The sequence below is a fragment of the Parasteatoda tepidariorum genome, chromosome 5 (assembly GCF_043381705.1).
Source record: "Parasteatoda tepidariorum isolate YZ-2023 chromosome 5, CAS_Ptep_4.0, whole genome shotgun sequence".
Classification (NCBI taxonomy): Eukaryota; Metazoa; Arthropoda; class Arachnida; order Araneae; family Theridiidae; genus Parasteatoda; species Parasteatoda tepidariorum.
In genome coordinates, this window is record NC_092208.1 from 29,924,517 (window position 1) to 29,937,711 (window position 13,195).

Here is a 13,195-nt window from a genome sequence, read left to right on the forward strand (position 1 = left end):
TTTACTTTGCATTTAGAAAATGTTTCACGAGTACATAAGATAATCGAAAACATTTGCAAACATTTAAATTTTTATTCCTTATTTTACTTAGCATTTAGAAAATGTTTCACGAGTACATAAGATAATCGAAAACATTTGCAAACATTTAAATTTTTCATTCTTTATTATACTTTGTATTTAGACAAATGATTCGTAAGTACATAAGATAATTAAAAACATTTGCAAACATTTAAATTTTTTATTCTTTATTTTACTTTGCATTTAGAAAATGTTTCACGGGTACATAAGATAATCGAAAAAATTTGCGAACATTTACATTTTTTATTCTATTTTACTTTGCATTTAGAAAATGTTTCGCGAGTACATAAGATAATCGAAAACATTTACAACCATTTATATTTTTTATTCTTTATTTTACTTTGCATTTAGAAAATGCTTCACGAGTACATAAGATAATCGAAAAAATTTGCGAACATTTAAATTTTTTATTCTATTTTACTTTGCATTTAGAAAATGTTTCACGAGTACATAAGATAATCGAAAACATTTACAACCATTTAAATGTTTTATTCTTTATTTTACTTTGAATTTAGAAAATGTTTCACGAGTACATAAGATAATCGAAAACATTTACAACCATTTAAATTTTTTATTCTTTATTTTACTTTGCATTTAGAAAATGTTTCGCGAGTACATAAGATAATCGAAAACATTTGCAAATATTTAGATTTTTCATTCTTTATTTTACTTTGTATTTAGAAAGTGATTCAGAAATGTACATAAGATAATTAAAAAAAATTTGCAAAAATTTCGGTAGAATCACACTTTTTTAGTGTAATGCTTAAAAGAAACTGCTAAGCTATGCATCAAAATAACATGAATAACCACAAAAAGAAAGTTATTATCTATGACCACCGTTACACCACTCTTATAATGATCATGTTAAACCAATCATTATTCAATCGTATATTTCTTTCCATAATTCATTAAAAAATTTGAAGACGATTTGTTGGTTATTGAAGCGCGTTTTTAGTTTCCGAAAGATAATGATTCAAATATTCAAGTAAATGCCAGAAACAAAAACACCATGCATATTTCTACAACCAGATTATATTTTCACATAGATTTGCAAAACAGCAGAACAATAGATAAATTCTTTTACTACATTGTTCTCATTAATAGTACTATTAAAAAAAATTTCACGTTATCAGCACACATCTTTCACAGAAACACATCTTTCACAGATTTCTTATCTTTTATTATAATATTCTCTTTATAATTCGTTTATATATATTTCCTTAATATTCTTTAATTTCCTTTCTATATCCCTAATATATTTTACATTATAACATTCCTTTTTAATGGAGAGAAATATATTAAGTTTATAATATTCATTACACAAAAAAATGAAAAAATTAAAAAGTCATAACACAGTATATTCGGTTTACTTTATTGAGCAGCAAATAAAACAATTATCATCTTGGCACAATTAAATTTTAAACATTTATTAAAGCTCCAAACACATGTTTAAAAAACAGTAACAGAGGGGCCTTGGATTAAAAACCAGGTAAGTCAAATATTTCCAAAGAAAAAAAAATGCTTTTTTGACAGTTTTCAGTATAGCTACTTTGATTAGAGGATTATCTAGTTATCTTTATTAAAGTAAATAAAGTGGAAAGAACTGCAAAAAATAAATGTCCCTTTTTTTATTTCAAATGACAAGCAACAACAATTTGAACTTACCAAGTTCTTACACCCCTCAACTTAACATACAAAATATCAATACCCATAAGGAAAAAATATGGAATTTTCAGCATTCATCAATCTACGTGGAATGGTATTTATTTATTTTATGATCATTAAATATAGTGACTTATCCTTGCATGAAAAAATATATTAAGCTCACATTTAATTTATAAAGAGCGTACAAAATTAAACTTTGGTTTTTGTAAATGCATAATTAGGGGGAAAAAAACAACTCCAGCAGAAAATTTATGTGACAGAGTATAAATTTTTTTCCCAGAGTTTCTTTTTTCAGTTTAACATTGTTTCGTCAGATGGCGCGGCAAAAAGAAAACCTGTAAAACGAATAAAAGCAATTGAAAATCACATCACACTTTTTCGAAATCTTTCAATAAATAAAAACATTACTATATTTTCAAAATGTCCACATTCTCGTGTTGTATTCATAGGAAGAAATTTGCTTACATCAAAACGCAATGAAACAAACGGTAGAACAACTCGCTGTACCAGGAAAAATCTTTGAGTTGAAAACAGAAACTCTGGGGGGAAGAATTAAAATGAATTGTTGTTTCGATTTTTTTTTTTTAATTTTTACCGTTTTATTTTATAATTTTTTAAAACTGTCAATCTAATTTAGTAATCCTGTATTTAGGTAATCCTGTATGAGTAATCCTGTATTTAATCTAACATCCTGTATTTAGATACAGCATAACAAAAGCAATTTGTTTATACTTTTCACGCCTAACAAACATGTAAAATCTAGGAAACATACTCTAACAAAGTATGCGAGTAACATCAATATTTAACAATGATGCAGACTAGGGTGCACATGCTGATACAAAATCAAAATGATACAAAAACTGCATTCATCGTGACACTCATCTTTTCAGAAGAGGGCCGAGCAATGAATTCTGTTTTTGTGTCACTTAATGGTAACTAAATTATTTCTCAGTGTAATAAGAACAATATGAATATACGTCTTCAAAATTATACGACACAAGTATATTGGTATAATATTCTGGAAATAAAAATATTTGATGTCTTGAAGCTTTACGAAATAAAATTACAGTAATTTTATTATTTTTTACCGCATATCAATTACTTAAAATTTAAATATCTCTAAGATTTTATTAAATAATTGTCTTACACACGCTTTTAAAAAGCAGTAAAAAGACTTAAGTCTTTTTAAACGAATTGGTACCACTACACAATGAAATTTTAAGTTTATTACTTCAGTGTTTTATTTTGCTTATTTTTCAAAGTATATTTAAACTAACTTAATCAAAGAAAAAGCTTCTTCGTGGTATTTAATTACCTAATAATGTAGTTTTTTTCAATTAATTTTTGCTTGGAAGGGCTGCACATTGACAAAGCAAGTACCACAGGTTGTAACGTACCGTTACTGCAGACATATTTTTATAAACATTAATAATAATTTGAGTCCTCCTTATTTCTAGCGTTTTAAAATTTATCAGAATCAATATTAGAAAAACAACCAAAAAAGTATTTAAAATAGTAAATCGCTCGGCCTAATGCAAAAAAAAATAATTCCATTTGATTTCATTTAGAAAGAATATGATCATTTAGAAAGAAAGTTTGAAATATGCCAATTTTTTAGAGAAAAAACTTTGAAATCCTGAAATTAATAACGTTGTTGCCATGCAGTTCATTTACTTTTTGATATACTCAGTTAATTATCCAAATATTCCCTAGAATAAATCAAGAATAAAAAATAAATTAAAGCAAAGCAATTTTGCTTAAAAGACAATAAAAAAATTGTTAAAAAAGTTTTTGATGAATATATTATATTTAATTAAATAAAAATTTTACATTATTCCAAAGATAGCAGTTTTTTTTTTCGTTCTAATATTTAAAAAAAGTTATAAATTTCACTGAACGAAACGACCATATTTTAGTTTTGTTACTTAAGTATTCCTTTACATCAAAAGAAATGCTACAAAAAAGTTTTTAAAAAACAACAACATATTTTTACAGACTAATTTCTGATTTCATTGTTAAATTTAAAATAACAATCAAAAAGTATGCAAACAGAGCAACAATAGATTATTTAATTATTTTAAGCCTTTCTAGATCAATTTAATTCTTATTTCACTTACACCTAAAGCATTGCCACATTAAAATGTTGCAAATATTTTATATGAAAAATCTATGACTTTTTCAGTTTAATTACTCATAAATATTCATATTCATAAGGTAAAAAACGTGCACAAATTGTTAAATTTAATGCAATTAATGCATGTCATTAGTAAATTCTTCCAAATACAAATGGAAGTACAATAATAAGAAATAAAATACCCTCGAAATTTAGGAATTTCGATGAAAAAAAGCATTTTTGTTATAAAATCAATGTAAGAAAAAAAAAACTTGACATTTAGCATTTGAAATATAGACTTTGTGTAACTAAGTAAGTAACACACTTAATAAGTCCCTGAATGCAGCTTTGATTTAATTCTTTTACACTTAAAGCAATGCAACATTTAAAGCTAGAAGAAATGTCATCATTCGAAATTAAATGTTTATTTGTTTGTTTTTTTCCAAACAAGGCACATTTATAAGCAATGACCCCATAAATTTGACACTGAGAAAATCAATCATGATTCCGTAATCCGTCTTCATTTGACTTTGACGAATTCAGCGGCTTTCTCAATAAAGTTCGCTAGTCGGACATCCCTATCCGATAATCCACTTACGTCATGGCTACTTAATGTTATCTGGACTTTATTGTACACGTTAAACCACTCAGGATGGTGGTCCATCTTCTCTGCTTGCATCGCAATGCGAGTCATAAATCCAAACGCCTGAACAGAAAGAAAACAAATCGAATTAACCAATCTTGAATGTCAATAAATACTTTCAAAAGATAAGCTACGTCTGTAACATTTATACATATAGTTGAAAATAAAAAAAGGTACCAAAAAACTGTAATATTGTTGTAAGACAACAGATAACTAAATTTAATGTATCTCAACTGGAGACGTTACCTAATTTGGAAATATTTCAGATATATTTTTAAAGCAGCCTACGAGCATACACAATTTTTGTTTTCACTTTCAGAAAAATCACTTTAATCTTTAAATGGAATCTTTCGTTTTATTTATTTTTAAAGTTTTTTCTTTGCTTTCACAGTCTACTGCATGCGTAAAGTCATCACGACGGGCAATAAACATAAAAAAGAACATAATTTTGCTTTATTAATTTTGGTGATGATGTATTTTACTTTTTTTCTTCTTTTTTTTGCATAATTTCATATCGTTTATTAGTTGTGGAGTCGGTACATGAAATGGGTTGAATTAAACTCAGACTCCGGAGTTTCCTGAGAGCTCGACTCCAACTTTGACTTCGATTTATACTCCATTTAAAATTTACATCGAGTCTCAGGAAAGTATTAATTCCTACGATATCAACTTTTTTGTCACGTTACTCAATATTTTAATTTAATAGATAGTTAACTCTCCAGTTATATGCAATACAATACGTCTAACCTTAAATCGAGATTTACGATCAGTACTAAATTTACAAACATGGGGGGGGAATGAGGAAACAAGTTACGTGCAATTTTTTTTAAAGATCTAACGAATCCTAAGACGAAAAAGTATGAAATAAAAAAATTTTAAAAAACAACAACTTTTTTATAAGTAAGAAATAAGATATTGCGCGTAACCTATAAGAATCTATTTGATATAGTCTCAGTTTATTTTCCCTGTATTACATTTATTTTATCTATATAAAGTTTATTTTAAAATGTGTTACAAATATCCCTAATATTATGATGTGTTACAGCCGTGATGAAATGCGTTACAAATATTTCTAATATAAAATTGTTAAAGAAAGCAGATAAAAAGTCGATATTATTGCTATTGGTCGTTTGTCTGATAACGTTATTGATATTAAAAACCCGTCGACTTTTCATCTGCTTTCTTAAAAAATTTACACCGAAGAGCCATTACATTATGACCACCCTGCTAATAACATGTAGGACCAACTTTAGCCCTGAAAACTGCTAGCACCTGCTGTGGCATTGATTCCACAAGGTGCTGATAGGTAGTCTGAGGTATCTGGTACCAAGCGCTCACCAACTGGTTCTGCAATTCCCTCACATTGCGAAGGGGTAGCGTGGCAGCACGAATTTGGTTTTCCAAGTAGGACCACAAATGCTCTATTAGATTAAAGTCAGAAGAATTTGGGGGCCAAGACATGACTTGAAAGTCACTGACATGTTCCTCGACGATTCGACCCTTATGACATGGTGCATTATCCTGTTGGTAAACACCATCCCCCGCAGGAAAACTATTGCTATGAATGGGTGAACCTGGTCAAGTAGCTTACAGACGTCAGGGATTGTTCTATGAGGATTATGGGTCCTAATGTGCCCCATGAAAACATTGTTCCTGGGCGAGAAACCATGAAAACCTGGGCGAGCCCATTGTTATAGATGGAGGGTGGTCATAATGTAATGGCTCTTCAGTGTAAAAAAAATTCTTGTAACACATTAAATAAATTTTATATAAAACAAGCTGAATATATACAGTTTGTCTTTGAAGTATACAATCAATAAATCAGTACTGAAAAACAGAACAACACTTACGAAATCATACACTAATTGAAAGACCTAGCCAATCATTGAAGCTAATATTATCTCAATATTTATTTCTTAATTTTTACTTATTATTATTTGATGTCCTTCAGCGTATTTAGTTTTACTTATTTTTATTTGAGGTCCTTTCCCGTATTTATTTTATATTTATCACTTGATGTTCCACACCGAGGCTTTTCGCCATTTGATTAAGCAAAAAATGTTTCAAGTCCCATCAAAATGAAGATTAAGCTTAGTTTTATTTGTATGATGCTGTTGCTCGTGGCCAACTTAAGAGGACAGTTTTTTCCGGTACTTATCCGTTCCGAGGGCCATAAGAAACCTCTTACCACAATGTTTATGACGGCATTGTTAAAGACTGCAGAATAAGAAAAAAATATTGATGCAGTTTTAAAAGGTATTAAATATATACTTATACAGTAATCTTTGTACCCACATATTCTTTACAAATTAAAGCAGAACCAATTACCAAAATTAATTAAGCATCATTTCATTTTATTTTATTTCATAACCAGTGTTGAGCAGCCCACCTAATTATGAGTTTATGACTATCCATGTTCAATTTCGTAGCTTTGAAATTTTGAACTCAACTCAGAAGACAAGGGAAATCTTTGATCAAGCGACAGCGCACTTTTTGATGTAACAAAGCCGCCCTCGCGCTGTGAGGAGAGAAAAATCACGAAAACCATCAAACGAGTGGGGGATTCTAACCTATGAACCGACAGCTCTGAGCTTATTTTTACGTCATCACTGTGATCGGGCAAGAAGGGAGCAAAACTCGTTCCAACCAGTCACTTCATTGGGAGGCGAACGTTTTATCCCCTGAGCCAACGTAAACGTCAATAACAGTATGACGATTTTCTACAGTCCCCTAAAAGAAAAAGCACTTTTTCTCTATTAATTTTGATTTTTAGTACATGGTGCACTTTTTTTTATTTTAATAAATACATTTATCAGAGTCATGGGGGCTTAGGGGACAGAGCACTCGCCTCCCAATGAGGTGACCCGCGCTCGAAAATCAGCGAAAACTGATTGATCCGGAAGATGGATCATAGGTTAGAGGGTCCATGCCGTTAGGCTAATCGAGTGAGGTTTTCGTGTTTTTTCTTTCCATGTAACATCAATACCAGTTAGTTCTATCAAAAAGTTCTCCTTAAAGGGAAAATTTTTCTCATTACTTGATCAAAGAGTTTCCTTGTCTTCTGGATTGGATTCAAAATTATAAGGCTACAGAGTTGAACATTCGAAGTCATAAACCCAAAGTTGGGTCGGCTGTTCAACAACGGTTACAGATATAAAATAAAAATACATTTATTCAAATTAATTAAGCCTCATTAGCGTCAATTATATTATGAAGTTTTTTTCAGATAATATTCTCTTTAACAAATTATTAACATTTTTAAATTAACTTTACTTTTTCGTACATAATCTTTCTTTTTTCTTTAATTTTAAAATAAACACGTGGTTTCGGATAACTTAAGTAACGCCAACGACTGTTATTTAGTTCACAACAATCATATTTAATTTATTTAACAAACCGAAATAAATCATTAATTAATGAGTCACTTGCAATAAACTCCTTTCTATAAATAATGAGAGCTATGAAGTAGTAAACAACAATGATTTAATGTGAAAAAATATGTAAAAATGGTATCATCTACAGTTTATATTAAAACGCGGTCTAGTTCTGAATCAATCAAAAAAGGAAAAATTTCTATGAACAATTTATAAAATGTATGCATGGTCCAAACATAAAACAAAAATTAAAAAGCTGAATTTTTTAAATTTCAGAAATTTAAGCAATATAAAATTCTGCTTATTTGTGCACTAAACACAATAATTAAAAAGCATTATTAACCTCGTTGAAGTTTTTAAACACAAATTCTTTGTGAATGGCATCTCTTTTGTCTACCATAGACCATCCAGCGTTTAGTAAAGGTGACAACTTGTTTGTCCTGTCTTCTTCAGATAGCTTCATTTTCTGAGCCGATGACTGAAAAGAAAGAAAACATAAAATACATTCATTCAAAATGTTAAAACCTTATATAATATTTATGGTAAATATATTTCTAAACAATGATTATCACCGAACACACAACCACAAATTATAGGTTTATAAACTTACGAGTTGATTTACAAACAGGATATATTTAGTAATTCACTTCATAATATTAGTAATTCATTTCGAATATTTAGTAATTCACTTCTTTTCTCTTCTCACATATTTTTTCTTCTTCCTTTATTCACTCACTATATCAAGAATGATCTACAAAAATAGAACGTTTGCCTTGCGATTCATAAAAAAAATATGCTCTGACGATAGCTTAAGTCTATATCATCTTGCCTCAGGAGAAACTTAAACCTACTGAGGTGTAAAAGAATGAAACTCTTTTAAATATCTCCATGATGCAAGAAAGTTTTAAAAATGAGTGTGTGATTACAAGTAACTAAAACAATATTCTTTTTATTCTTCAGCACTACAGCCTTTCACTCGCCAAGGCTGTTTCCATGAGCTTCCTCCATTTTGAAGCTATTAGGAGCAATGGATTGCCATCGTTTGACTCCCAGATGCCTAAGATCTCTCTCAACAGAATCAACCCACGTGTGGACCTTCCTCTTTTTCGTGTGCCTTCTATTTTTGAAAAAATGACTAATTAATTTCTTGCCTCTGACTAAACTATGTTTAAATATCTCCAAGATACAAAAGAAGGATGTGATTAAAAGTAACTTAATCAATATTACTTTACTCTATTTAGATAGTAAGTTTCATTTTAAACTTACTTACTAAACTTACTAAAATATACAAAATCTATAGCACATTTAATTTACCTTATTTTTTTTCTTTATTTTTTAGAAGTTTTTCAACAATAGGATAGTTTTTTTTTGGGGGGGGGGTCTTCAAAATCAGAAAAGTATGTGCTTATCTTAGCTTGGACTAGTCTCTGTATTGAACCTTAGGCAAATCCAATGTATGTGTAAAAGCTCCAAGTAGCACACACATATTTTCTGGCGAAAATCGATCTTATCTTTTTAGCATCTAAACCTATTAGACAGCGAACTTTCCAAATCTCAAACTTAAAAATCTGATAACTATAATATTATTGTCAAGAAAATTCTTGCTATAAATAAAATATTTGTAAGATTAAAAGAACAACATTAAACTACCATAAATTACGATTACCCCTGAATTTCATAAAATACCTATTAAATTTCGATTTTTATCACTTGTGGTACTAATACCCATATGAATAAAACAGGTAAACTCTTTGCAAAATACTTAAACATTCTATTTAATTATTCATGATTCAGAATTTACGAGGATTATTAAAAATAAAAAACTCGTAATTAACTTTATTAATAATATTTCCATTACACATATTGAATCTTTTGATTTCAATGACCTTTTTACGAGTTTTCTACAGGACAAACTAAAGGATGGTGCTTTTTCGTAGCACCATCTTCAGAATCAATCCATGACACATTCAGGCAGGGAATATTAATTTTAAAATTGGACATGACTTGTATGTAGCAAAATTTGTGTCTATAAAGTACGTCAATAAAAATTTTACACAAAAATTACATTACTAAAAATTTCTGTTAATTTAATTCATAAAAATAAATAACATTAAAACAAATAAATAACAAACATGTATAAGAGAAAGAATTAACAGAACCAGATTAACTGTTAAAATAGTTAAAGCTTTCGTTTACAAGGAACCTAAACAGCAATTTTTATAAATCTAATGCTTCCTAAAGTAAATATTTCAAATAAAACAACAACAAAAAACTTAGCTTTTAAAAAAAAAATTAAGAAAAAAAAAAACAATTAATCACCTGATAAAGAACTCAATTGTTCGGAAAATATCTCGCCTAACTTTCTGCTGGTGTAATATTTCAGAGAAATGCTGAGCCTTCAAGAGTGTTAAAATAAAACATGACGAATATTCGTTTATTTGGGAACACCTGGGCTATGGACAAACAGAAAATATCATTTATCCACGCAATTCACAGCTCTGACTGAGAAAAAAGCATTACCTCATGGAACTGATGTATATTTGGTATTCATTTCTTGTTAAATATTACAATGGATAAAATTATTTAATTGCCATGTTCAATTGCTTTTGTCTAGTATCTGTGCCGTAGGCTAATAAGAAAATCCGGCATTTTCAAAAGTTTCCCTCATTTTGCAATTCACTAAGCTGATTAAGAAAATCTTCAGTATCTTCCGTCTGAAATTTTTAAGCTCATTGCAATCAACTAACATACCTTAAGGCTAATTATGAAGGGTGAAAAGAATAACTCTATCCGTCTAAGTTTGCTCACTTAATAGACCTACTTTAATAAGGCTAATTACAATACGCCTTCACTACTTTAGTATTATAGCAAACAACCTAAATTAATGGAGAAATGAATGATATATTTAATTATTAACCAAAAGGTACGTAGGCTCACTGCAATTAGCCTAAAAAGAGTCAGGTCTAATTAGAAAATATTGGAGATTTTTCTAATTAGCTTGACGCATTGCAAAAATGGCGGGAGTGTTTGCCAGATTATTTTACATCATTAGTTTACAGCATATCTCTGACGTTTATGTTTTTTCCCCTAGTCATAATTAAATCTAATTTATAAATTCAATATAAAATTTTGCGCCATTCCTTAATTACTATAATGCGTATACGAAAATTCAGTTAATCAAAACGTAAACGATATTTCGAAAAGAAATAGTCATTTTTGAATAAAATTGTTAATGCTAGTAAAAAAAGCCAACAAATCTTTTATTTATTTTTTTTAAATTGCAAAATAATTTACTGTCAAAACTAAAAATTATTCACTGAGAAAAAAAAAATCATTAACATAATCAATGTAATTTATAATAAAAATAAATCAAACTTAATAATATTAACATTCCGCTGTTATAACTATATTTTTGATTCAAACTATAACTATATTTTTGTAACTATAACTAACTATACTAACTTTTGTAACTATAACTAACTATACTAACTTTTGTAACTATAACAAACTATGTCTATATTATTGTAAAACTATATTTTTGATTCAAAAATGTGCCATTATTTTTAGGAAGAATAATATCGCCATTAAACAGTTATGCTTCAATGGGGATATTAACACATTTGAAATAAAAAATTTTAATAAATATATCCTAACACTTTCCGTAAAAGTATTTAATATGGAAAGCAATTTTGTTTGGCTTCAGCAGAACAAAAACAGCATTAAGTTACCATTTAAAACGTGGTACATTTCAATATTGACCATACATCTCAAAATCAGAACAAAATCATGAATTAGTATAGTGTTGTCAAAACTTACCAAATTACGAAGACGTAAATCGTTCACTAGCACATCCAGAAATGAAATTTTCTTGATGTAAGTTAAGATATGAACACCATTTATCTAATCATCCCTGAAGGTCACAAGTTCAAAATAATCCCAACGGGATTGAGTAAAGACATTAAGGTGCTTTTTCAAGATTTTCTTTATCCGCATTCTTTTTTTCATTCAAACTCAAAAGTTGTAGTTGAAACTATGCGCAGCATTGAAAGCACAGTTAAATAAATTTCGAGGAATTAAGACCGCTTTAATCAGATTTTGATATTAAAGCAAAGCACGAGAAAAGTCATTTTTATGTAATAATAGTTTCAGAATGACATACCAATAACTGGATATACTTTTTAGAAACTATGGTTACAACTTTAAAAAAAATATTTTTTTGAAAAATAAATAAATTTAATAAAAAATAAAAATGCATGCCAAAGCAGCAATGTTGATCATAAGAGTTAGTTAAGTAATTTTAAAAGCTAAAAAAGTAAATAATAGCAACAACAACAAAAAAACAGTATATCTAGATAATATCTCGGATTTATATAATAATTTAGTAAAGATTTTGAAAAAAGGTTTCTTCATAGAATAGAAGTTAAGAGTCATATTTTTCATCATATTTTTTATTTCCTATTCATTAAGCGTTCTTTTTTCCTATTAAAAAATAAATATCATTGTTTCTAACAGCTCCAAATTCTTAAAAATTTGCATTCGAACTGAAATCCGAAATTTAACGAATCACAACTACGGTTGAAATTTGAAACAACATCAAAAAGAGGAAAGTTAAACCTCATGATGACATGACAGATTTCCTTTAAAAGGTGCATTTCTGTAACTTTAAATAAACTTATCGAGAGAAGAAGAAAAAGTTTTGCTTCTTTCATTTGATCACAAAACATATTTTCGTACATTTTTTAACTGCACATGCTTCTTAACGACAAACAAGTTAAGCAACATAAGATTTAAAAAAAGTACTTAGCTGTATGCATCATGTACAGTTCCAAAGGCATTTTTAAATAATAGCTGGGATGTAAAAGAACATAATTCTTTTTAAAATATGATTTAGTTATGAGAAGAAATTATAATTTCTTTTCAATTCTTATTACCCTTGATTCTCGCTAAGTTATGATCGCCAAGCTGGGCGATGCTCAAACCCAATCGTGATTCTGATTGGTTTAGATTTTAGCGTTATTTTTAAATGTTCAGCGGTATTTCAGAGGTCCGTTAGTTCCAGTGTTGCCAGATTGGGCTACAAGTAGCGGATTGGGCTACTTTTAAAAGTCCCCGCTACTGAAAATTGAATTTTCGCTACTTGCTACTTTTTGGGCTACTTATTATTTTTCGAACGCTACAAATCTTAAATATGCGCTACTTTTTTTCCTTACTGAAATATATATATATTTTTTAATTTTTTCCCTTCCCATTATAAAATGATTCTGAAAGTTTGCAGCTTCTTTACCATTTTTAAAAAGGACATTTTTGTTGTTGTTGTTGAAA

General features: G+C 28.8%; 1 protein-coding gene across 1 annotated transcript in view; it reads right to left on the bottom strand.

The window, feature by feature from the left end:
- Positions 1-1,433: 1,433 nt before the first annotated feature.
- LOC107456236 (pterin-4a-carbinolamine dehydratase) overlaps positions 1,434-13,195 on the bottom strand; it is a 17,667-nt gene continuing 5,905 nt past the window's right edge. Inside the window, exons 2-3 of the mRNA XM_016074057.2 lie at positions 8,217-8,351; positions 1,434-4,562 (exon numbers count right to left, since the gene is read on the bottom strand). Of these exons, the coding sequence (XP_015929543.2) occupies positions 4,377-4,562; positions 8,217-8,351 (321 nt within the window). The 3' untranslated portion in view covers positions 1,434-4,376. The remainder of the gene's footprint in view (positions 4,563-8,216; positions 8,352-13,195) is intronic.